At 46.4% G+C, this 27553-nt stretch overlaps 2 protein-coding genes across 2 annotated transcripts in view; both read right to left on the reverse strand.

Annotated features, from left to right (window-relative positions):
• The window catches only part of NECAB2 (N-terminal EF-hand calcium binding protein 2), a 355221-nt gene that overhangs the window by 266768 nt on the left and 60900 nt on the right, over positions 1 to 27553 (reverse strand). The window lies entirely within an intron of this gene.
• On the reverse strand, positions 7836 to 12790 carry LOC141090217 (uncharacterized). The gene is made up of 2 exons (XM_073576268.1): positions 12488 to 12790; positions 7836 to 12399 (listed from the first exon to the last, which is right to left on the reverse strand). Exon 2 carries the CDS (start codon positions 10000 to 10002, stop codon positions 8251 to 8253), a length of 1752 nt encoding a protein of 583 aa, XP_073432369.1. The 5' UTR covers positions 10003 to 12399; positions 12488 to 12790; the 3' UTR covers positions 7836 to 8250.

Raw genomic sequence — 27553 nt, forward strand, 5'->3', positions numbered from 1 at the left:
TGCTTTCTTCTGCGCTAGCAGTGACGGACCCTCTAATGCTGCAAACTGCATCCGAGGGTCCATCATAGCATGACGGCAGATCACTAACACATTCCGATTATGACATGTGTTAGCAATGCACTACGTTATGGCAGTCTATGGGTGCGTTAGGGTATGTGCACACGTTGTTGATTACCCTGCGGATTTTTCAGCGTGGATTTTGCCAAATCCGCAGGTAAAATGACCTGTGTTTTACCTGCGGATTTAGTGCAGATTTACAGCAGATTTTGTGCAGATTTCCCCTGCGTTTTGACACCTGCAGATTCCTATCATGGAGGTGTCAAAACACTGCGGATCCGCAGAAAAGAATTGACATACTGCGGATTCAAATCCGCAGAAAATCTGTGCGGAAAAATCCGCAACATGTGCACTGTGTTTATGGTTTTAGATAGACTTTAATGGTACTTTACAAAGCAGCAGATTCTGCTGCGGATCCGTGGGGTCAAATCCACTGCGGATCCGCAGTAGAATCCACAACGTGTGCACATACCCTTAACGGATGCTTTACATCGCGTTAATGCCACGTTGTAACGCAATCCGTTAAATGGACTGCCATAATGCAATGTGAACCACCCCTAACCAGGAAGTGTTCCTCCCATATCCCCTGCTGCATGCTGCTCTGCGCCCCCACATCTGCTTACCCCCTGTGCTGCCTGTATCTCACTAGTTTATTCTATGCTATTACCTTGCTCTAATATGCCCCGTTAAGCTAACCCACTAATATACTATAATAACCCCTATCCTATCTTATCCCTAACCTTAGACATATCAAATACATCACAATACATAACACACATTGCATTAGCATTACAGTATGTAAACATTGCATCACATAAACATGAATAACCACCAATGTGCCGTATGTATTACATATGCACAGCAACCAAAGGAGAGGAGGCACGAGACGTACCAAGTCACCCCCTTACATAACTGTTATAGTATAAAATATTTTGTCATGTAGTAGCACATAAAGACTGCGATGGACCCTTTAAATGGATAGCGGAGATGAGTTTACCACACATACCCAAGACTAATTGGATGATAGGTAAAAACCTGTCACAATGGCCTATGTGAAGGAAAAGGCTATACTAAAACCATTTGGTAAACCAACAGGACCCAAGAGCATAGCCATGAAAAGCTAAAGTAAAGCAACTAAGGAGGTGCAAGTCTGTGTCCTCTCTGTTGCCCTAACTCACATTTCGTTACTTCATCAGGAGGCGTGTTGGGGGAGGGATAGAGCAGAATTTATACAGGTAAATAGCCTATCAGAGACGCCCATCCGGAGGCGTGTGTGTCACAAGGTTCATAGTATATGCGGCACAGACAGCTACGCCGCACAGAGATCATTCTGACTGAAAAAGCCTACCCACAAGCGGCGCATGTGCAACCGCCCCAAGTCACTAGCAGAGATCCACTTTTCCTAGCAGTCTTGCTAGTTCAGTAGGGCTTTATGTCCTTCACTTCCCCTGGGCACATGCGCAATTTCCCTAGTCACCGATTCACTCTGATGTGGACACAAGGACACTTTGCGAATGCGCCGTCACTATGACAGCTGATGTGCTTGCGTTCCAGGGCTGCGGAAAAGTGGATCTCTGCTAGTGACAATGGCATCAGTTCAGCCATGCAGATTCCACTCGTTCAACTTTTCAGGAGCGGGATAGGATCGATTTTTAAACCTGAATGTGAGCGAGTCCTAAGGGTATGTACAACCACAAAGTACCTGCCATGTTGGTTTGTGGCAAATCCTCTATGGAGTTGGCTGCAAATTCTTGGCAAATTGTGATATGTATTACTTTTGGATTTTGCCCCCGCTTTTGTCGAGGGGTTGCCGTAGACTTGACTCTATGCATTGAAAAAGTGAATTCTACATCAAATTTTGCAAAAAGAATGAACATATTGAGGATAGTATAATCCAAATCACATTCATTTTTCTTATCTACACTGCTAGGTATAATGCTGTGGAGAAAATCCGCTTCTGATAATTAACGTGCATTATTCCTACAGAATTGCTGTAAACGCAGACTAGCACAAGAGTGAAGTGAGCTCAGATCCTATTGTAGATGAGCTGCATGTGACAATCCTAAGGTTTAAGACACTAATAGCGATGCATCACATTGATCTAATAAATCAGGATACAAATCCAGATCACCAGACATAGCATTCCAACATCGGAGCACGAGACCGCTGTGTCAAAGCGAACAATCCAAGGCAATGAGAAAAAACTTTGTCCAGCTCCACGATGTAGTGAAAAATATTCTTTATTCACTCAATAGAAATGAGGTTTAAAAGCCAGCATGAGTTACAAGGCATGCGATCGATCTACGCGTTTCGAGTGGCTAGGCACTCTTAATCATGATAATCATCAGGTATCATGATTAAGAGTGCCTAGCCACTCGAAACGCGTAGATCGATCGCATGCCTTGTAACTCATGCTGGCTTTTAAACCTCATTTCTATTGAGTGAATAAAGTATATTTTTCACTACATCGTGGAGCTGGACAAAGTTTTTTTCTCATTATCACATTGATCTACAGTCATACCGTGCCTGTCGGATTTATGGGAAATCCCTTAGTGCACACGGTTTGTCTGCTCTGAAGTAAAAGATATTAATTACCATATTGTCACACTTTGGACGGCTCTTCACACAGAACAGCAGTGAATTGGCTGCAGAAAACTGGATTAGGACTGTGGTCCATTGCTTGTACTAGTGGAATTTTTTAATCTTGCTTAATCTGATCTATCGGGATTTAATTCCCATTAACAGCTAATTAACATCTGAACATAAGCCAGGGAATAGATATTTTCATAATTATTTTACTGGACCATGAATAAATAGTCATTTATAGCAAATGTAATTTCTGGTACCTTCCCTTCTGCTTTCAAATACACCACAATCATGCCTATCCTCAAAAAGCCATACTTTGACACAACCGCTATGTCCAGCTATCACCACATATTGCTGCTCCCAATCGCTTCCAAACTACTTGAGCAGCGTGTCCATGCCGAACCTTCCTCCCACCTCTCATCTAACTTGCTTTTAAACAATCTACAATCTGGCTTTCATCCCCATCATTCCACTGAAACTGCCCTGACCAAAATTACTAACGACTAACCATATTTTTCGGACTATAAGACGCACCGGACCATAAGACGCACCCCAATTTTCAGAAGGAAAATAGGGAAAAAAATAATAATGTGTCAAATGGGGGTCCGTCTTACAGCCCAAATTCAGCTTACCTGGGAATGGATCTGGCACAGGTGGAGGAGTGGTCACAGGGGTCATTCAGTGGTCCAGGCTGGTGAGGTGGCGGCGGCAGGTGGGCTGTGCTGGGGCAGCTGGGCTGGGGCAGGAGGGCTCTGTGGGGGGAGGGTGGCGGCAGGCTGTGCTCCGGTGAAGGGGAGGCGGCTCCACCGGCATTTCCTCGAAGCCCGCACATCCGTTGCTGGCTGCCGCCATGTTGCGGTGGCCTCCGGGAACATGGACACCGGTCCGAGGACGGCGCATATGCAGGTTCAGATCTCGTCCTGAGATCTCGGGTGACGAGATCTCGTTGCCGAGATTTGAATCTCGTCTCCTGAGATCTCAGGACGAGATCTGAACCTGCGCATGCGCCATCCCCGGACCGGCGACCATGTTCCCGGCGTCCATGTTCCCGAAGGCCACCGCAACATGGCGGCAGCCAGCAACGGATGTGCGGGGGCCTCCGGGCTTCGAGGAAATGCCAGCGGAGCCCCCCACGGAGCACAGAGAGCCGCTACCCCTGCACCGGAGCACAGCCTGCTGCCACCACCGCACCACAGAGCCCCGCGGCACCCGCACAAGCCATGGTCGCAAGTAAGTATATTGCGACCATAAGATGCACCCCCCACTTTCCCCCAAAATTTTTGGGGAAAAAAGTGCGTCTTATGGTCTGAAAAATACGGTACTTACACAGTTAAGGCTAACATACACTTCTGTATGATTCTTCTAGACCTGTCTTCTTCCAGTGACACAGGTGACCACTGCCTCCTACTACAGATCCTCTCTTCCTTTAGCATTAAAGACCTTGCCCTATCCTGGATCTCCTCATACCTTTCCAACCGCACATTTAATGTCTCCCACTCCCACACTACCTCCTCACCCTACACTCACTCTGTCAGAGTTCCTCAAGACTCTGTCCTTCGACTCCCACTCTTCTCCATCTATAACCTTGACCTGGGACAACTCAAATTCCCGTGGCTTCCAGTACCACCTTTATGCTGATGATACACAGATCTACCTCTCTGGCCCAGACGTCACCTCTCTGCTGTCCAAAATTCCAGTGTGTTCATCAGCCATATCCTCCTTTTTCTCTTCTCGCTTCCTTAAGCTCAATGTGGACAAATCTGAACTCATTATCTTTCGTCCATCTCACACATCATCCCTACCTCATCTATCCATCTATCACAATAAGTGCCACAACGCTTTCCCCTGTACCGGAAATCCGCTGCCTCGGAATAACCCTGGACTCGGCCCTGCCCTTCAAGCTGCACCATCCAAGCTCTCTCCACCTCCTGTCGCTTCAAACACAAAAGTATTTACAGAATCAGTCCTTTCCTCAACCCTTAATCTACTAAAATTCTTGTGCAGGCCCTCATCTCCCGTCTTGACTACTGCAACATTCTCCTCTGTTTCCTATCTGCTAACACTCTTGCATCTCTTAAGTCCATCTTTAACTCTGCTGCCCGACTAATTCATCTCTTTTCTCAATACCTCTCCGCAAATCCCTTCATTGGCTCCGAATTTCCCAGCGTATCCAGTTCAAATTACTAACACTGACTTACAAAACCATCCATATCCTGTCTCCTCTATAATTTTCCAAACTAATTTCCTGATATCTTTCCCACGTAATCTTCAGTCATCCCAAGATCTCCTTCTCTCCTCCACACTTATACGATCCTAACCCAATCGCCTTCAAGACTTCTCCCAAATATGCCCAACCTCTGGAATTCAGTGTCCCAACACATCCGACTATCCACCACATTCAGATCCTTCAGACGGAACTTGAAAGCCCATCTCTTCATGAAAGCCTACAACCTGCAATGACCTCGCTGCTACCTCAACACCATTGGAGCTACTGCAATCCCTCGACCTACTGTGTCCTTCCCCATCATCCTGTAGAATGTAAGTTCACAAGTCCCCCCTCTATACTTGTCCATCAATGTTAGTATGTTTACTGTAACTTACCGTATATACCCGAGTATGAGCCAAGGCACCTAATTTTGCCATGGAAAACTGGGTAAGCCTATTGACTCGAGTATAAGCCAGGTATACATTGTCCCCTCATCCCTGTCATGTCATGCGTGGCTCCCCCCATCCTGTCCTGCTATGTGTGGCTCCCCCGTCCTGTTCTGCTATGTGTGGCTTCCCCCGTCCTATCCTGCTATGTGTGGCTCCTCCTGTTCTATGTATGGCTCCCCAGTCCCACATGGTTCACACCCCCCCATCCTACTCACCCTCCTGCGTCTCCATTGTCCCGATGCCGGCAGTTCTTCCTGTGCTGAGCTGTCACGTGGTACCGCTTGTTAAGGTAATGAATATGCGCTCCACGCCTATGGGAGTGGAGACAAGTGCATATTCATTACCTTAATGAGCGGTACCACATGACCGCTCAGCACAGGGGAAGAGCTGCCGGCGCCGGGACAACGGAGATGCAGCAACGACGCGAGGAGGGCGAGTATGATGTCTTCTTGAAGCCGGCAGCTGCAGCGGCAGCTGTCACAGTTCCACAGCCACCGACTCCTGCGGCTGCTCTGCTGCTTCCCCTCCCCCGCCTGCTTTCTGGACAATGACTCCTGTATGAGCCGAGGGGGGCGTTTTCAGCACAAAAAAGTGCTGAAAATCTCAGCTTAAACACGAGTATATACGGTATATCTGTTTTTGTACGTAACAACTTCTCATGTACAGCACCATGGAATCAATAGTGCTTAATAATAATAATAATAATAATAATAATAATAATAATAATAATAATAATAATGCAACTTGCATGACAATAGGCAGAAAAGGGAGGGAAAAAATGCACGTTCATATCACATCAGAAATACGTACACAAATGGTGAAAGGATGAAAATGGATGGAATGGGTTAAGCAACAAGTCAACCCAACAAATTAATGGTCCAACAATTGGTCTCCAGAAAAATAGGAGTTAAAACACTCGTTTTATTGATCCATTTAAAAAATAACAATTCCCAATTTTTTTTTAAAAACGGGACATAGTGGAAAAATTTGCAATAGCTGCTGCATTTTGAAATGGCATACGTGATTGTTATTAATGTCAAAAAAATAGTCCACATATAATGGTGCTCAACACTTTTTTTTAAATTAATTAAAAAAAAAATATCACTGTACTGGATCGTTCATCTGCTATGTTGATTTATGACAACCATGTCCCAGATTTAGTGGAACTTCCAGAGTGCCAACTACTGAGGAAGATGTCTGAGCCACTCACCGAATGCAAACCCAGCTATTGTACAAACTCAGGACAAGTCCCATAGAATATTTAACAGAACGGCTTATATAGCATGCTCAGGAGATGAGCCTGCCGAATTCCTGGCAGAGCCGAGCTACAGGCACTTACAAGAACACTGTTCATGAGTGCAATATTCCTTGTACCAATTGCCTCCCCTCCCATATTGCAGAAAGGGTTTATAGAATAGTTTTACTATATACTCCAATACAACTGTTTAGATGATCAAACGATGTCAGGTACAAGTCCTCTAAGGAAATTTTTAAAAAAGTGTTTACAATTTTTTAATCACCCACTTACTTTTAGTTTTAAGAAAGGAAGAATTAAAAAAGTAAACATATATGGTACCGTCACATTTGAAAGAGTCTGATCGATCAAAATAGAATATTAATTAACCCAGAGTTGCACGTCTTAGGTCATTAAGGGGTTAACCCCTTTACCCCCAAGGGTGGTTTGCACGTTCATGACTGGCCCAATTTTTACAATTCTGACCACTGTCCCTTTATGAGGTAATAACTCTGGAACGCTTTGATGGATCCCGGTGATTCTGACACTGTTTTCTCGTGACATATTGTACTTCATGTTAGTGGTAAAATATCATTCATATAACTCGAGATTATTTGTGAAAAAAACGGAAATTTGGCGAAAATTTTGAAAATGTCGCAATTTTCCAACTTTTAATTTTTATGCCCTTAACCCCTTCATGACCCAGCCTATTTTGACCTTAACGACCTGGCCATTTTTTGCATTTCTGACCAGTGTCCCTTTATGAGGTAATAACTTAGGAACGCTTCAACGCATCCTAGCGATTCTGAGATTGTTTTTTCGTGACATATTGGGCTTCATGTTAGTGGTAAATTGAGGTCGATAATTTTTGCGTTTGTGAAAAAAATGGAAATTTGTTGAAAATTTCACAATTTTCAAAATTTGAATTTTTATTCTGTTAAACCAGAGCGTTATGTGACACAAAATAGTTAATAAATATCATTTCCCACATGTCTACTTTACATCAGCACAATTTTGGAAACAATTTTTTTTTGTTAGGAAGTTATAAGGGTTAAAAGTTGACCAGCGATTTCTCATTTTTACAACAAAATTTACAAAATCATTATTTTTTGGGACCACCTCACATTTGAAGTCACTTTGAGGGGTCTATATGGAAGAAAATACCCAAAAGTGACACCATTCTAAAAACTGCACCCCTCAAGCTACTCAAAACTACATTCAAAAAGACTATTAACCCTTCAGGTACTTCACAGGGACTAAAGCAACATGGAAGGAAAAAATGGACAATTTAATTTTTCCAACAAAAAACCAGATTACTTACCGGTAATACTCTTTTGTAGAGTCCACGACAGCACCCACTGAGAGAGGGGATCCGCCCCAGGAACAGGAAACCTACAGAGAGATAAATGGGGCGGTCCCCCTCGCTCCCTCAGTTTGTATTACCGAGAACAACGGAGGAACCGCCATACATGTTTTAGTCATTTTGCTTGGGCGATTCATTTATCTTACCCCTATGCAGTTTTAAGCTTACTAAGTTTAATCACATATCTAACTTAAATCATAATCTCCACCACCAAGGAGACCCATGTGTGAAAAAATTCTTACGGGAGGGAAGTGAGCGGGTGCTGTCGTGGACTCTACAAAAGAGTATTACCGGTAAGTAATCCGGTTTTTCCTCTTCGCCACGACAGCACCCACTGAGAGATTTTCAGAGATAATCACTTGGGCGGGCACACCGTGTTAAGGACTGATCTACCAAAAGTTAGATCCTCGGTAGAGGACAAATCTAGTCTATAGTGACTATAAAAGGTAGATGGAGAAGACCAGGTTGCAGCCTTACATATTTGTTCAATTGGGACGTTCGCCCTCTCGGCCCAGGAGGATGATATGGCTCTAGTAGAGTGCGCCTTAATCCCCAGTGGAGGGTCTTCTCCTTTTGTCAGATACGCCATTGTGATCGCATCTCTAATCCATCTGGATATCGTGCCTGATGTAACTGCAGACCCCTTCCTGCTGCCCTGGAATGAGACAAAAAGAGACCTACTCTGCCTCCAGGGACTGGTCCTATCAAGGTAGGCTAGCACAGCTCTCTTCACATCTAAGGTGTGATATTTCTCCTCGTCCTGTGTTGACGGGTTCTCATAGAATGAAGGTAGGCATATCTCTTGAGACCTATGAAATTTAGTTGCCCGTTTGGGCAGATAGGACGGGTCCGTCTTTAAAATGAGACTGTCTCGTGTTGTTGACAGGAACGGTGGGTCTACTGACAGAGCATGAAGATCACTCACTCTCCTGGCCGATACTAAGGCCACCAGCATAGCCGTTTTCAATGAGAGGCACTTTACTGATGCTGAGCTTATGGGCTCGAATGGTGCCTGAGTGAAGGCATCCAAAACTAAAGTAAGGTTCCACGCTGGAAGTCGAGGCACATGCACCGGTTCTGCTCGTTGACAGGCCGAGATAAACCGAGTCACCCATCTATTTGCTGCCACGTTATAGTTAAACAGGGCTCCTAGGGCTGACACGTGGACCTTAAGAGTGCTTACTGAGAGTCTAAGTTCTCGGCCTCTTTGTAGAAACTCTAGAATGGCCGTAATGGGTACTTCACCAGCTAGTTTTGTTGGGTGAAAGGCCAGGAACTTCCTCCACACCTTAGCATAAATTTTTGTCGTGGACTCCTTCCTGCTTTGTAGCAGGGTATTGATTAGGTTCCTTGAGAAACCCTTCTGCCTCAGTAGCTCCCTTTCAAATTCCAGGCCGCTAGGTGCAGGGCTTTGGCCTGTGGATGGTAGCAGGGTCCCTGCGAGAGAAGATTCTGGTGCAGCGGCAGGATCCACGGGTCGGTTACCGACATGGCTCTCAGCCATGAAAACCACGGTCTTTTTGGCCAAAACGGGGCTATCAAGATGACCCTCGCCCTCTCCTGTCTTATTTTCCTGACTACTGTTGGTAGTAGCACCATCGGAGGAAAGGCATAGGCTAGTTGGAATGCCCAGGGTGTTTGGAGGGCATCTAGAATATCTGGGTTGTCCGACCTGTAGAGAGAAGCGAACCTTTTTACGCGCCTGTTGGCTCTGGTTGCGAATAGGTCTATCTCCGGTCTGCCCCATTCTGACGCTATCATTTCGAACACGTCTCTGCTGAGGACCCACTCTCCCTGGTATAGGGCCTGGCGACTGAGATAGTCTGCTCGGGAGTTGTCCACTCCTCTTATATGGAGCGCTGACAAGGAGAGAAGATGGACCTCGGCCATCTCCAGAATCTTTCCCGCGATAGACATCAGTGGCATTGACCGCGTGCCTCCTTGCCGGGTTATATAGGCCACTGCGGTGGTATTGTCTGTCTGGATCCTTACGTGGGCGCCTCTCAACTGCGGAAGGAAGCGAGATATCGCATAAAAAAATCGCTGTTAGCTCCTTTACATTAGAGGAGGCCTCTATTTCATTCTCCCGCCACCAGCCTTGTACCATGTGCTCCTCTAGGTGGGCTCCCCAACCTAAGGGGCTGGCATCTGTGGTGAGTATCTTGGAGGGAGTCACCCACCACTGTACTCCCTTCGATAGATTGGAAGGAATTAACCACCATTTTAGGGATTCAACCACCTCGGGCGATAGGGATATCTTCCCTTCCAGCCGCCCCTGCAGTCTGTCTCCTGCAGAATAGCCCACTGTAGTCCTCTAGAGTGGAACTGAGCCCATTGCACCGCTGGAATGCATGATATTAGTGACCCCAGCAAGGACATGCCCTGTCTCAATGATATTACGGGTCTTCCTGTAGCATTCTGTACTTTGTCAATCATGGCCATTACTTTGGCGTTTGGCAGAAAGCACTCCTCAGTTACGGAGTCTACCTGCAGGCCCAAAAACCTTTGACAGGTCACTGGCTCCAGTCTGGATTTCTCCCAGTTAATTAGCCAACCCAGTGTTTGTAGGGATGAAATAATCCTAGCTATTCTTGCTTCACACTGTGAAACAGAATTCCCCACTATGAGTAGGTCGTCTAAATAAGGGACAACTAGGGTGTCATTCAGCCTTACATATGACATTACTTCCAGCATTAACTTGGTAAATACCCGAGGAGCCATGGATAGCCCGAAAGGCATTGCCGCAAACTGGAAATGCCGAATCCGACCTCTGAACCAGACTGCTACCCGCAGGAACCTTTGGTGCCCACGATATATGGGGAGATGGTAGTAGGCGTCCTTTAGGTCCAAGACCGCCATATAACACCTGGGAAACAAAAGCTTTATTGCAGACTTAATCGACTCCATTTTAAACGACCTCAGTCTTAGGAAGGTATTAAGTTTCTTTAAATTTATTATAGTCCTGTAAGAACCATCTGGTTTTGGGACTAAGAATAGAGGAGAATAAAAGCCCATCCCTGTTTCGTCGTCTGGGACCTCCACTAGGACCTGTTTAGATAGCAGTATCGCAATCTCCATCTCCAGTGCTTCCTGCTGAGAACGGGACTTCATAGAAGTCAATAAGAAGGAGTTCGGTGGATACCGAACGAATTCTAATTTTAGGCCTGATGATACAATACTTAGGGCCCACGGGTTTGATGTCACCTTCATCCATTGGCGGCTGAATCTTAATAGCCTGCCACCTACCGGTATAACGGTTTTATCGGGATCTGTCTCCTCTGAAGGGACGTTTCCCGAATAGGTTGCCTCTTTGCTTGGGGTCCTTATTTCCCCAGCGGTCCTGAGGTCTAAAGTCTTTCTTTTTACCGAACGGCGGCTTCCTGTAGGCCCTCCTGTTGAACGGAACATACGGGTTAGGGAACCCCTTTTTCCTCTCCCCCGCTTTTGTCAAAATCTCATCCAGCTCTGTACCAAACAGGTACTTACCCTGGCAGGGTATAGCACACAATCTAGTTTTTGTTTGTGTGTCTCCTTTCCACCCCTTCAACCATAAGGCCCGCCTGCCTGCATTGGTCAGTCCTGCCGCTCTAGCCGACAACCGGAGAGAATCCGCGGAGGAGTCGGAGACGAAAGCCGTTGCTCCTTTAATGAGGGGCATAGAGGAAAGAAGCCTACTCCTAGCTACTCCATTTTTAATATTGTCCTCCAAGTCGTTCAGCCACACCAACATAGATCTTGCCGTACATGTGGCTGCTATTGCGGGCTTAAAGGCTGCCGTACAAGCTTCCCAAGATCTTTTGAGGAATGTATCGGTCTTACGATCCGAAGAATCAGCCAAAGTTCCCGAATCCTCCACCGGCAAGGAGGATCTACGGGAGGTAGAGGCCACTGCCGCATCCACCTTGGGGGCTCTCGACCAGGCCGTTAACTCCTCATCGTCAAAGGGATACTTACGCTTTGACGTTAAGGGGAGGAAGGTCCTCTGACCTTGTTTCTCCCATTCCCTCTTAACTAGGTCTTTTACAGCTGAGACCACTGGGAATGCTCGGATCTTTTTACGAGAAATACCCGCAAACATAATGTCCTGAGGTGTCTTGGGGTCCTTACTCTCCGGCAACCCCATGGTATTTCGGACAGACTTTACAAGATTACTGACACTGTCCGTGGGGAAACACGTCTGATCCTCGTCCTCTGAGGAAAGGTATTCCTGGGACTTATCGGAATCTAGTTCTCCGGTATCTGACGGTGACCTGGACGCCAGCGAGACTCCTCCTTTAGGTGAACATATTTCTCTCATGGAGGAGTGACCCCCTAGACTACTGGAACCGCCTAAGGCCCGTAGTTCCTCTCTTATCATTGCCCGGATATCCTCCTTCTTTCGTGAGGATTCCTCCTGCAAGGCCTCCTCAACGCATGATTGGCATAATCTCTTTGGGTGGCCATCCGGGAGGGGCTGCGAACATAAGGCACACTCTCTATGTTTCGCCTTCTCTGTTCTTTTAGCCTAAAAGGGGTATGGACCAGAAAGAGAAGGCCATCAATTATCTAACTTGACCAAAAAACACTCACCCGTGAATTTCGTCAGCAACTACCGGCTGCGGTGTCCGGGACCCAGGCTGAGGCGAGGCATGGGACGACTTCCTTTCCTTACGTTTCTTCTCTACCGGCTCATCTTGTCTGGAAGGCCCAATGGATTCCTTCCTAGAGCTGCCACTTCTTCTGGTGCTATTGGATCTTCTCGTAGCACTGCTCTGTCGACTACCAAGTGGGGATACCACTGGCTGACCTAATGGGAGCGAAGCTGAGTCATCTAAGGACGACATGACTGCGCACTGGCGCTGTGTCTGTGGCTTCCTTTTAAAGCCTTTGCTGTAGCTGCTCCTCTCTTTTTTTTTTTTTTTTACCATTTTTTTTTTTTTTTTCAGCCCCTACTGCGCATGCGCGGGCGTTGTCCCGCGGTCTCTGCCTTCAGCCTGAACCCGGAAGTCCTCCTCCACTTCCGGGTTGCCTCTCCTGCACTGGGTCACCGCAAATAGTGATTCGGCCGGCGCATCGCGCGTCTGCGCCCCCTCTCCACGCACGGACTCCTCTCCTGTCCAGGTATGACTCCAGCAGCGCCGCTCAGCACACGCCGCACAAGCCCTTCTGCCACGGTGGGGGGGGGCGCCGGCCTCAGTACGCCCGATGGCGTTCGTAATGCGTCCAACCCCGGGGGGGGGGAGGGGGGGGTATAGCCATCACCCCAGTGAGCTTTGGCACCACTTTCGCCTCCAGCCTCACCTGCATTACACCAGCTCTGGGGGGGGGGGGGGGGGATACCCCTCTCCGCCCGACGCTGCCTCCGGACCTGGGGCCCCTGCTGCTCATATTATGCAGGCAGGCGGCTACCAGACCAGGTATCCTCTTCTGCGGGTTCCTTCCTAGGAACAGGAAACCAAACTGAGGGAGCGAGGGGGACCGCCCCATTTATCTCTCTGTAGGTTTCCTGTTCCTGGGGCGGATCCCCTCTCTCAGTGGGTGCTGTCGTGGCGAAGAGGAAAATTTTCTTTTAACATCATTTTTTCATTTTCACATGGGTAATAGGATAAAATGGATCCTAAAATTTGTTGGGCAATTTCTTCTGAGTACACCGATACCTCATATGTGGTCATAAACCACTGTTTGGGCACACGGCTGGGCTCAGAAGGGAAGGAGCGCCATTTGACTTTTTGAATGGAAAATTAGCTCCAATCGTTAGCGGACACCATGTCGCGTTTGGAGAGCCCCTGTGTGCCTAAACATTGGAGCTCCCCCACAAGTGACCCCATTTTGGAAACTAGACCCCTGAAAGGAACTTATCTAGATGTGTGGTGAGCACTTTGAACCCCCAAGTGCTTCACAGAAGACTATAACGCAGAGCAGAGAAAATAAAAAAAAAAAAAATTTTTACTCAAAAATTTTAGCCCGCTATTTTTTATTTTCACAAAGCTAACAGGAGAAATTGGACCCCAAAAGTTGTTGACCCAGCAGTTGCCATGCGATACCATGTCGTGTTTGGAGAGGACCTATGTACCCCATTTTGGAAACTAGACCCCCAAGGAACTTATCTAGATGCATAGTGAGCACTTTGAACCCTCAGGTGCTTCACAGAAGTTTATAACGCAGAGCCGTGAAAATAAAAATATTTTTTTTTCCTCAAAAAATGATTTTTTAGCCCGCTAATTTTTATTTTCACAATGGTAACAGGAGAAATTGGACTCCTAAAGTTGTTGTGCAGTTTCTCCTGAGTACGCTGGTACCCCATATGAGGGGGGGGGACCACTGTTTGTGCACACGTCGGGGCTCGGAAGGGAAGTAGTGACGTTTTGAAATGTCAACTTGATGGAATGGTCTGCGGGCGTCATGTTACGTTTGCAGAGCCCCTGATGCGCCGAAACAGTGGAAACCCCCCCACAAGTGACCCCATTTTGGAAACTAGACCACTCAAGGAACTAATCTAGATGTGTGGTGAGCAATTTGAACCCCCAAGTTCCTCACAGAAGTTTACAATGCAAAGGCATGAAAATAAAAAATATTTTTTTTTCCTCAAATAATTATTTTAGCCCCCAATTTTTTATTTTCCCAAGGGTAACAGGAGAAATTAGACCCCAAAAGTTGCTGTGCAATTTTTCCTGAGTACACTGATACCCCATATATGGGGGTAAACCACTGTTTGGGCACACGTCGGGGCTCGGAATGGAGGGAGCACTGTTTGACTTTTAAATGCAAAATTGACTGGAATAAATGGTGGTGCCATGTTGCGTTTGGAGACCCCCTGATGTGCCTAAACAGTGAAAAACCCCTCAATTCTAACTCCAACACACCCCTAACCCTAATCCCAACCCTAATCATAACCCTAACCACAACCCTAACCCCAACAGACCCCTAACCCTAATCCCAACTCTAACCCTAACTACAAGCCTAACCCTAATCCCAACCCACCCCTAACCCTAATCTTAACCCTAATTCCAACCCTAATCACAACCCTAACCTAATCCCAACCCTAACCCTATTTCCAACTCTAACCCTAATTCCAACCCTAACCCCAATTCCAACCCTAACCCTAATTCCAGCCCTAACCCTAATTCCAGCCCTAACCCTAATTCCAGCCCTAACCCTAATTCCAGCCCTAACCCTAATTCCAGCCCTAACCCTAATTCCAGCCCTAACCCTAATTCCAGCCCTAACCCTAATTCCAGCCCTAACCCTAATTCCAACCCCAACCCTAATGGAAAAATAAAAATATTTCCTTTATTTTATGTCCCTACCTATGGGGGTGATAAAGGGGGGGGTTATTAACTTCTTTTTATTTTGATCACTGTGGAGTTTCTCAGTGATCAAAATAAATGAATGAATCTGCAGCCGGCGCACTGCGCATGCTCCCGCCATTTTCCAAGATGGCGGCGCTCATGACGCAGGACACCGGGACGGCCAGAGGGACAGGAGGTTCCGGGGCCGGTGAGGGGGGAATCGGAAGGCTGGGGGGAGTGGAGGGGACCTGATGATGACTGCGGCGTCCGATCGCTGCCGTCAGTCGGTGGCGGCAGACGATCGGCGTCATCAGTCGGTGTGTGAGCGGTCTGATTGCTGTCTCCAGCCATGGCCGATGCTATTGCAGCATCGGCCATGGACCGATTGCAATATTTCACCAAATTTAAATTGGTGAAATCTTACAATCGTACTATGCATGCACCCGCCATTTTCAAAGATGGCGGCGCCCATGCAGGAGGGACGGCGGGACACCGGGAGCCGGAGCGGGACGTGACAGGTACCGGGGAGGGTGAGGGGGGGGAAATCGGACAGCAGCGGCCCATCGCTGCTGTCAGTCCATGGCGGGGGCCGACCGCCCCACCAGCTGGTGTGGGGAGGTTAAATTAGTGTCTCCAGCCATGTCCAATGCTACTGCAGCATCGGCCATGGCTAGATTGTAATATTTCATCAAATTTCATTGATGAAATATTACTGTCGCTCTGATTGGCTGTTTCACTTTCAACAGCCAATCAGAGCGATCGTAGCCACGTGGGGGCCAAGCTAACCCCCCTGTGGTGAAGCATAAAGGGTCTTTTGTGTGCGGGTCAGGTGACCTTTCATTGACCCTGGTCACCTGACCCGCAGGAGCGCTATTTATAGCATGACGCCTACGGGGGCGTCATGGGTCGTTTGGGCACGACTTTTCATGACGCCTACGTAGGCATCATGGGTCAGGAAGGGGTTAAATCACAGAGATATGGCACACAAAAAACAATAAATAACATTTCCCGTATGTTAACTTTACATCAGCACAATTTTGGAAAAAAAATTTGTTTTTGTTAGGAAGTTATAAGGGTTAAAAGCTGACCAGCGAGTTCTCATTTTTGCAACACCATTTTATTTTTACGGACCACATCACATTTGAAGTCACTTTGAGGGGTCTATATGATAGAAAATACCCAAAAGAAAATACCCAAAAGTGACACCATTCTAAAAACTGCACCCCTCAAGGTGCTCAAAACCACATTCAAGAAGTCTATTAGCCCTTCAAGTGCTTCACAGGAATTTTTTGAATGTTTAAAAAAAAAAAAAATGAACATTTAACTTTTTTGCACAAAAAAATTAATTCAGGTTCAATTTCTCTTATTTTACCAAGGGTAACAGGAGAAATTGGATGCAAAAGTTATTGTGCAATTTGTCCTGAGTACGCTGATACCTGATATGTTGGGAGGGACCACTGTTTCAGCGCATGGCAGAGCTCCGAAGGGAAGGAGCGCCGTTAGACTTTTTCAATGCAAAATTGGCTGGAATTTAGACCGGATGCCATGTCATGTTTGGAGAGCCCCTGATGTGCCTAAACAGTGGAAAGCCCCCACAAGTGACCCCATTTTGGAAACTAGACCTCCCCAAGGAACTTATCTAGATATGTGGTGAGAACTTTAAACCCCCAAGAGCTTCACAGAAGTTTATAAAATGTACAGCCGTACAATTAAAAGATATTTTTTCCACAAGAATGATTTTTTCACCCCCAATTTTTATTTTTCCAAGGGTAACAGGGCCCCAAAAGTTATTGTGCAATTTGTCCTGAGTACGCTGATACCCCATATGTGGGAGTAAACGACTATTTGGGCGCATGGCAGAGCTCAGAAGGGAAGCAGCACCATTTGACTTTTTTGGCTGGAATTGAGTTCGGACGCCATGTCGCGTTTGGAAAGCCCCTGATCTGCCAAAACTGTGGAAACCCCCCACAAATGACACCACTTTGGAAACTAGACCCCCCAAGGAACTTATCTAGATGTGTGGTGAGCACTTTGAACCCCCCAGTGCTTCACAGAAGTATATAACGCAAGGCCTGAAAAGAACAAAATCATATTTTTTCCACAAGCATGATCTTTTAGTCCCCAATATTTTTTATTTTCCCAAGGGTAACAGGAGAAATTGGACCATAGAAGTTGTTGTCCAATTTTTCTTGAGTACGCCGATATCGCATATGTGGGACAAAACTACTGTATGGGCACACGTCTGGGCTTGGAAGGGATAGTAGTGATGTTTTGGAATGCAGACTTTGATGGAATGGTCTGCGGGTGTCATGTGGAGTTTGGAGAGCCTCTGATGTGCCTAAACTGTTGAAACTCCCCACAAGTGACCCCATTTTGGAAACTAGACCCCCCCAAGGAACTTATCTAGATGTATGGTGAGCACTTTGAACCCCCAAGTGCTTCACAGAAGTTCATAATGCCCGGGCGTGAAAATAAAAAAAAATCATTTTTTTTTTCCACAAAAATGATATTTTTGCCTCCAATTTTTTATTTTCCTAAGGGTAACAGGAGAAATTAGACACTAAAAGTTGTTTTGCAATTTATCATGAGTAGGCTGATACCCCATATGTGGGGGTAAACCACTGGTTGGGCGCATGGCAAAGCTTGGAAGGGAAGAAGCACCATTTGACTTTTTCAACGCAGAATTGGCTGGAATTAAGATCAGACGCCATGTTGCATTTGGAGAGCACCTGATGTGCCTAAACAGTGGAAACCCCCCCAATTCTAAAGGCCCTTTTACATTTAGCGATGCACCAGCGATCCGACCAGCGATACGAGCCGGTCAGGATCGCTGGTGCATCGCTAAATGATCGCTAATGAGCTTTCACACAGAAAGATCTCACAGCGATGCAGCAGCGATGCAGCAGCGACGCAGCGCACGATACTCACCTTTCACACACAGCGATGAAGACGTCCTCCCGCCCGCCTCCACGCGTCGCTCGTCGCCCCAGCAGGAAGCTGACGACGAGAAATGGAGCCGGACATTCTCGTGCGATCAGCGATAACCAGCGGGGGAGCCGGTCGGAGGTATCACACATAGCGATATCGCTAGCAATATCGCTAAAACGTCACAAAATCAGTGACGTTATAGCGATATCGCTATGTGTAAAACCCCCTTAACTCCAACCCTAACCCCAACACACCCCTAACCCTAATCTCAGCCCTAGGCCTAACCCTTATGGGAAAATGGTAATAAATACAATTTTTTTTTAATTTTAATATTTTTCCCTAACTAAAGGGGTGATAAAATGGGGTTTGATTTACTATATATGGCGGTTTTTAGGTTTGGCAGCTGTCATACGCTAAAAGACGCTTTTTATTGTAAAAATAGTTTTTGCATCACCACATATTGAGAGCTATTATTATTTTTCCGTATTTTGACCCACCGAGTCATGTGAGGTCTTATTTTTTGCAGGACGCGATGACGTTTTTATTGGTACCATTTTTGGGCACGTGACTTTTTTATCGCTTTTTATTCCGATTTTTGGGACACAGAATGAACAAAAACCAGCATTGCAAGAATTTCTTTTGGGGGGGTGCATTTACACCGTTCCGCGTGCGGTAAAATTGATAAAGCGGTTTTATTCTTCGGGTCAGTACGTTTACAGCGATACCTCATTTATGTCTTTTATGTTTTGGCGGTTTTATGCAATGAAAACAATTTTATATAAAAAATAGTTATTTTTGCATCTCTTTATTTTGCGAGCTATAACTTTTATTTTTTCACTGATGACGCTGTATGGCGGCTCGTTTTTTGTGGGACAAGATGACGTTTTCAGCGGTACCATGGTTATTTATATCCGTCTTTTTGATCGCGCGTTATTGCACTTTTTGTTCAGCGGTATGATAATAAAGCATTGTTTTTTTGCTTTGTTTTTTGTTTTTATTTTTTAAGGGGGTTCGCTAAAGGGGTTAACTAGTGGGACAGTTTTTTGGGGGTGGGTCGCTACGGACGCGGCGATACTAAATATGTGTACTTTTATTGTTTGTTTTTTTTTTATTTAGCGATTTTTTTATCAATTATTTGTACACTTTTTTTTTGTACACTTTATTACATTGTCCCAGGGGGGGACATCACTGTCATGTGTCAGATCGCTGATCTGACACGTCACACAGCGCTGTGACAGATCAGCGATCTGACAGGCGCTACACAAGGCTTCCTCATGCCTGCGCTCTGCAGGCACTGAGGAAGCCGCCTCCCTGCAAGACCTCGAAGGCCCCCGTGGCCATCTGGATCCAGGGACCTTTAGGAAAGGATGCCCCCTCCCTGCCGATGCTTCCCTAATCCCCTGGTACACTGCAATCATGTTTGATCACAGTGTGCCAGGGGTTAACATGCCGCCGCTGACACATAGTGCCGGGTGTCAGCTGTAATAATCAGCTGACACACGGCCACGATCCAGCGGGCGCTCCCCCTGTGAGCGCCGCTGATCGCTATGACGTACTATCCCGTCCATAGGGGCCTGGGTCCTGTGGACGGGATAGTACGTCAGATGTCAGGAAGGGGTTAAGCTAACATAGAATAAAAAAAATGAAAAAATAATTATCTTGAACTAGGATGTGAAGGGAGCTTCACGTGCAGGAGGTAGACGTGGTGGTGTAGATGGAAAAAGCGGAGGAGAAGATATCTAACACTTATATTTTATTTTATTTTCTGGGAGGGGACTACGCACAACAGCCTCTATGGGGGCACTCTGTAAAACCGCCTCTGTGGGGGCACTCTGCATACAGGCAGTAATAATCTGCTGACCACTCTCTCTAATTACAGGCTGTGTAATACTTTGCACTTTTTTGGGGTGCAAAGAATGAGGACAGCGTCAAAGAGGGGACGTGCCATGGTGTTGCTGGTGGTTGTGTAGATGCTTCAGGGAGAGCACTTGGTTGATCTGTGCCTGCTACGCACCCAAATGAAACAACTTCCTGTGTTGCAGGCTGGCGACTGGACATTCTGTGTAATTTGGTAGGCCAGAGTACTGCTGGATGAATCGTGAGGCCAGAACAAGTAGAGGCGGTTTTAGATTGGATGGCTGAGAATGCCTTCAGTTTCTTTGCTTTGTCTTCTGCCCGGTCCCCTGCTGAAAGCTCAGAGTTTGCACCTGCGGCCCATGGGCATTTGTTTTTCACCTCACTTCCTTGAAAATCAGGCAAGCAGTCTGAGCCCCAAGTCATGCAGCAGTCACTTCTGCTTTTTGATGACATCTCTGTCTGTGGTTCGGTGTGCCATCCACCTGACTCTGCCCTACAAGTGGAAGAGATTGAGTGCACGGTGTCCAACCACATGTTCTGTTTGAAGATTATGTGGCAGAGGTAGTGCAAACACTTAACAGATAATCAAAGAAAATTTCTGATGTTATTAACGAAACATAGGTGCCAACTGCTAGTTGCAGTGTGCAGATCGGCAAGGAGGGCAGGGATGAGGACTGGGTGGAAGATGATACGGAGGATGATGAGGTCCTAGATTTCACATGGAGTCAAGGCTATCTGAGTGACATGGGCTGTTTGCAGGAAGAGGTGGTGCTCATGCTTCCCCAGCGGCACAGCAAAAGGGGGAGCAGGGTGGAAAAGCACAGAAGCCGCCCCATAGCCAGTTTATTGGCTGCTACTGCCCACCGCGTCGACGGACAGAGAACACCAAAGCCAGTTCAAAAGAAGCTCCCTGGTATGGCATTTCTTCAGCAAATGTGCTGACGACAAGACACAAGTAGTTTCCGCACTGTGCCGTCAGAGACTGAAGCGAGACAAATGTTCTTAACCTGAGAACCAGCTGAATGACAAGGCATCTGAACGCAAATAACAAGCTGTATTGGAGTACACACCTGAACAAACAGGAAAGATCTGAGGCTCCTCCTGCTTCTTCTTCTGCAGAGGTCTAGGCCTCTTCCTCCCGCTCCTGAGCAACAGGGCCATCTGACTCCTTGCAATAAGATGATGTGACAGCAGCATCACCACCAGCATGGTCATCGAGCATCTCCACACTGTCCCATTGAAGTATTCAGCTGTCCAAACACTGGAGAGAAAAAGCAACTACCCACCCACAAGCCTTGGTCCAGCATGCCAGAATTTCTGGCCTTTGAAATGCTGCCAGTCTGATGGTGGAGATGGCCACTTTTAAAAAACATATGGCAGTGGCTGTCCCACAGTATGTGATACCCAGCCGCCACTACTGTTCCAGGCGTGACATCCCTTCCCTGCACGAACATGCTGCAGACAAAATCAGATCTGTACTGCGCAACACGATGAATGTCAAGGTGCACATAACTACCACTATGTGGACCAGTAAGCACAGACATGGAAGTTATATCTGAGTAAATGTAGGGTGGCTAGGCGTGAGGGGGAAAGTGTTTTTGTGCATGTCCAAACACTACCGAGGATATTTCTTTGTCCTTGTTGTCTGTTACTCAGCTTCCTCCACCGCCTCCTCATCTGGTCAGAGTAACACCTGCATGACCAATTTCAGCACAGCCAGAGGGAAACGACAGCAGGCTGTTCGGAAACTCATCTGTTTGGAAGAAAAATCTCAAATCGCGCAGGAGCTCTGAATGGGGATCAAGGAACAGACTGATAAGTGGCAGGTGTCCGTGAACCTCAAGCCTGGCCTGTTGGTGTGCAATAACGGCTGAAATCTCATATCTGCTCTGGGCCTAGCCAGTTTGATGCACATCCCTTGCCTGGAGCATGTGCTGAACTTGGTGGTGCAGTGCTTTCTTAAAAAAATTACCCACATGTCAGAGCTGCTGCTGGCAGTGTGTGTGCGCGCACGCTTTCGTCGTTCTCACCCATCGGCACTGCAGCATCATTTCTGACTCCCAGCTCACCACCTCATATGCGATGTACCCAGAAGGTGGAAATCCACCTTGCATACACTGGAGAGACTGTGCGAGCAGCAGCTGCAACAGCGGAGTTTCAACTGCAGAATGCACGATGTCTGTCGCTCTGCGGAACACCACCACTTCACCAATGGGCCTTTGTGCAGGACATGTTGCTCTAAATATGGCCAGGGCTGATGACGCCATCATCAGCGTTTCTATCCCACTTCTTTGTCTCCTTAAAAAAAATGCTTCAGGCGATGAGGAATAGGGTGGTGGCACAGGAAGAAGAGGAGTAGAAATAGGGACCATTCACACCATTATCAGGCCAATCGTCTCAGAAGGTGGGTTCCTGAGCCAACAGCGGCCAGATACAAAACTGTCCAGCTAGTGGACAGTTGTGGAAGATGAGTAAGAGGAAGAACCGTGTTCACAGCAGGGTTGCACTCAAAGCAGCTCACGGTCATCACTACAGCGTGGCTGGGGAGATACAGAGGACACAGATGATACACCTCTTATCGATGACAGATTGTCGCAGCCTCTGGGCAGCCTGGTACACATGAGCCAATGCATGCTGTTGTGCCTGCGCAACAACCGTCTAGTTGCCCAGATTGTTACCAGTGACGATTACTGGGTGGCCACCTTGCTGAATCCCTGCTACAAGGATAACGTGCCATCCTTCCTTCCATCACTTGAGTGTGATTGTAAAATGCGGGAATACAAGTGCACACTGGTAGACGCACTACTGATGGTGTCCCCACCTGAATGCGGGGACGCAGTGGAATCACAAGGCAGAGTAGAAGGGGGAAGTTGGCAACGCAGCTGGGGTACCGACACCACTTCGGAAGGGAGGGTTAGCCTGGCTGAAATGTGGAAAATCTTAAATAGAAAGCCACAGCATCCTGCACCACCATCTGATACGGTCCGCATTAGCAGGAGGCAGCATTTCAACAACATGGAGCAAGAGTATGTGTCCACACATCTCCACATGCTAAGTGATGGGTCGCCCCCACTTAACTTCTGGGTCTCCATATTGGACACATGGCCTGAGCTTGCCCTTTACGCCTTGGAGTTGCTTGATTGTCCTGCGGAAAGTGTACTGTTGGGACATGTGTTTAGTACGGCAGAGGTTATGATCACAGTCAGGCACATTCACCTGTCCACAGCCAACGTGGGCAAGCTCACATTCATTAACATGAACAAAACGTGGATCCCACAGGACCTTTCCATACCTTTGGCTGAATAGAGAAGTTTACCAGCCGCCCACAGCCATTGTCAGGCTCCACCGCAGTTTGTTCATTCTATTTGCCATTCCCAATGATTTGGGGCCTCCCAAAAAAAGCGAGGTTGTTTTGCAGAGTACATTCACAAAGGCTGTTTTGCAGAATACACTCAGAGAACCTAACATTGTCCCTCACTATGTCCTGTCCCTGTGCTAGTCAGAGCAGAATGGCGGCGCCACCCATGATCCGGCAGTTATACAGGCCGGGCAATGTGGTGCACCGGCCAATTATAGCCATACTCAAACTCGGCATGGTTGTGATGGCTGTGGAATTTCACATTGCTGAAAAGCTTGTTGATTGGCTTCTTTCAGTTAAAGCAATGTGAGGCCTTGTTTTTAGTGGGCGAGTTGTAGTTTGGAATTACACCATTTATTTTACCCTAAAACGTACTAGAAAGGGAGAAAGAGTCCTACTGCGGTGAAATGGTAAAAACGACAAAACTCTGCTATTATTTTTTTATGGTGCACATTATGTGATAAAAATAACTTGACAATATTATTCTTCAGGTCACAACACTTAGCGAAATAACTGAATAATAGTTTTTTTGTTTAATATCATAGTGGTTATAAAAATTCAGAACATAAAAGGGTTGCTTGGCATTAGGCTACAAGTCTGCAATCATTCTGTAACTGCAGATTTATGAATTCTCACATTCCGCGCACTGTGTGCTGTGAGTATTCTCCAGTGCTGGCATCGGGAGCGAGCGGTCAAGTGAATGCAAGTATGCAATTTGCATAGTTAGGCCAGGGTGACATGCGAGAAACTCGCACGAGTCTCGCATCTCAATACCCGGCACTGCTGCCGGCACTCGAGACCGGAGCGTTCAGATGCAGATAAATACATGCATCAGGCTGGGAAGACTGAATCTGCAATAGTCAAGCAGCTTGGTGTGATGAAATCAACTGTGGGAGCAATAATAATAAAATGGAAGACATACAAAGACCACTGATAATCTCCTTCGATCTGGGGCTCCACACAAGATCTCAGCCGGTGGGGCCAAAATGATCACAAGAACGGTGAGCAAAAAAATCCCAGAACAACACAGGGGGACCTAATGAGTGACCTGCATAGTGCTGGGACCACCGTAACAAAGTCTACCGTCAATAACACACTACTCCGTTAGGGACTCAGATCCTGCAGTGCCAGACGTGTCCCCCTGCTTAAGCCAGCACATGTCTGGGCCCATGAGAAGTTTGCTTGAGAGCATTTGAATTATCCAGAAGAATATTGGGAGAATGTCTTATGGTCCGTTGAAACCAAAGTAGAACTGTTTGGTAGAAACAAAACTCATTGTTTGGAGGAGAAAGAATGCGGAGTTGCATCTAAAGAACACCATACCTATTGTGACACATGGGGGTGGAAACATCATGCTTTGGGTCTGTTTCTCTGCAAAGGGACCAGGACAACTAAGCCATGTACATGAAAGAATGAATGGGGCCATGTATTATGAGATTTTGAGTGCAAAACTCCATCAGCAAGGGCACTGAAGATGAAACGGGTATGGGTCTTTCAGCAAGATAATGATCCCACACACACACCACCAGAACAAAGAAGGTGTGGCATCGTAAGAAGAATATGAAGGTCCTGGAGTGGCCTAGCCAGTCTTCTGATCTCAACCCCATAGAAAACCTTTGGAGGGATTTGAAAGTCTGTGTTGCCCAGCAGCAGGCCCAAAACATCACTGCCCTAGAGGAGATCTGCATGGAGGAATGGGCCAACATACCACCAACAATGTGTGCTAACCTTGTGAAGATTTACAGAAAACGCTTGATTTCAGTCATTGCCAACAAAGGATATATAACAAAATATTGAGATGAACTTTTGTTAACGACCAAATACTTATTTTCCACCATAATTTGCAAAATAAATCTTGCCAAATCAGACAAGGTGATTTTTCTGGATTTGTTTTCTCATTTTGACTCTAATAGTTGTCGTCTACCTATGATGTCAATTACAAGTCTCTCATCTTATTAAGTGGGAGAACTTAAACAGTTGGTGGCTGACTACTTTTTTTCCCCACTGTACCTCTGTTCGTAAAGGGGTTAAAGAGTAATCGTCATTTTAAGTTTGTTTAGTAAACTAATTATACATGTGAAAATAAGAAACTCTGAAATATGTATTATAAGAGAAATTTGCTTCTTTCTCCTCAACATTTATTCTGAGAATTATCAATTCACAATCTCGGCCACAGGCTGGTTTTCATGGTGAACAGAGACAGAAGTGATGGGAGCCTTCCATAGGCGCACGGCTGCGAGATCACATCACAAGGGGCAATTAGAGCCTGAAATGGCATGCCAGGTGGGATTTAAATGTCTGTCAGTGATTGGCAGGGGAATTTAAGGGTTGAACAGCAGCGACACTCCACAGTCATAAAAGCTGTCGTAACAGCACATTCGAAAATCACCAAAGTGTTTTCTCAGGAAATGTAAAAAAAAAGCACACAGTCTTGTTTCTTATGTAGTGTAGGAGGCCAATACCTGAAGTCAGAGGTTTCAATTTAGGCCGGGGTCACACTTGCGAGAAACTTGCACGAATCTCGCGTCTCAATACCCGGCACTCGGAGCCGGAGCGTGCAGCTACAAGCATTTCTATGCAGCTGAGCGCTCCGGTCCGTGTGCCGGCGGCAGTGACGGGTATTGAGATGCGAGACTCGTGCGAGTTTCTCGCAAGTGTGACCCCGGCCTTACAGTTTGCCTGGGGAAATACATTCACAGGGAATTTTGCCATCGAGGTCTGGGGCATGTGAGCCTGTGACACCATTGGCTTAAGGAGCTCCCAGGGGTCCCTGGCATCGCTTTACAAGACTCTTAACACTATGACCTTGTGCAGGAGGCAGTGGCCTCAGTCTACTTAGGTGTCTGTGAGCCATAATTTTAGGGCACGCAAAGATTAAAGAGGAGGCCCTTCTATTAAGGGCAGAGCTCCTAAAAGTCACTTTCATTCTGGTTACTCGTCACCGCAGACAAAATAAATGATCCTCATGGGATCTGTGAAGCCAGTCCTATGTTGACTACTTGATTGCCATTCCATCTGAAAAGTGGTTGTCATGAGACAAATCACAACTCAGACTGTTGGGTGAGGGTGACCGGTGATAAGGGAACATGGAGATGGTCACAGAATGTGACTCGCGAGGAAATGTATGGGGATGGCATATCTTATATGTTCCACTCTGCACTCATAAAAGGATGATGATCGTGTCAAGGGATAGAGTCCCACCTTAAACATTCACACAGAGACCAGCTTGCAGATTAATTCTTGTGTTTATTCCATTGTGATTTCAATACATATTTTACGTATGGAGTTGTGACATTCAGACTATACAAGATTTTGTGGAACACAATTCAATTTGGCTAGAGTTGAAATTCACAGTTACTCATAGCAAAAATCAAATTTGTCTTTTGGACGTTAAAAATGAAAATGAACACTTTAGCCACAGACCTTAAAAGAAAAATAGTGGACAGAAGCAATCTACTTCACTATACAAGTAATCCTGCACCTTCCTTAAAAATAAAAATCTTTACTGTACTCTCAATGTTAAAGAGTTTGGCGAATAGTAATGGACACTGAAAAACGAGAAATCAGGCTTGTTGAAATGTCCACAAAATTTAAAAACCGGGGTCATCCTGAGAAATTATTAAAAATGAGAGAAGTAAAATTTGGAACACCGTATCTAAACAGAATTAAAAAAAAAATGTTTTTTATTTTTTTAGAAATAAATGCCATCCATGGTCACATTTTGTTCATCATAAAGGTACAAAAACACAGCAAAAAGAGAGAGATGCTTACCTGTCCAGGCCAACAAACAAATGCACTATCAGGGTGCAGTGGACCCATATAGTTAAGATGGCGGCAACACAGACGCAAGAATACACGAGACAACCGCTCACAGCCTACCAATACATGGAGGGGGCGGCTGCTTGGTATATAAATGCACAATGAAGACTTGTATGCGGCGCTGTTCACACTATGGTAATGCACAGCATCCAGGTTAACAGCCTATTAGTCACGCCCTTCTATTAGCTCAGGCGGCCTGCCCAGCGCTATTCAAATGCATCCCATGTGAACAGACATCACATTTTACAAGACGGAATGGGCCCAACTACACCCTGAAAAAGAAAGTGCAAAAAACACATATAAAAACATGAGAGGTATTAGTTAATATTTTGGCCAAAATACGCAAGCTCGTAACCCACGTCATGGGTCCTCACGCTTACGAGTCCGAACACTAAACATAAATAGCACAAAAACAGGACTATCAGGGT

Source organism: Dendrobates tinctorius, unplaced genomic scaffold, assembly GCF_039654945.1.
Source record: "Dendrobates tinctorius isolate UK_male_01 unplaced genomic scaffold, ASM3965494v1 ptg000048l, whole genome shotgun sequence".
Taxonomy (NCBI): domain Eukaryota; kingdom Metazoa; phylum Chordata; class Amphibia; order Anura; family Dendrobatidae; genus Dendrobates; species Dendrobates tinctorius.

Bases quoted from the DNA above. Each gene is read 5' to 3' on its own strand.
- LOC141090217 (XM_073576268.1), bottom strand. From the start codon at position 10,002: ATGGTACAAGGCTGGTGGCGGGAGAATGAAATAGAGGCCTCCTCTAAT.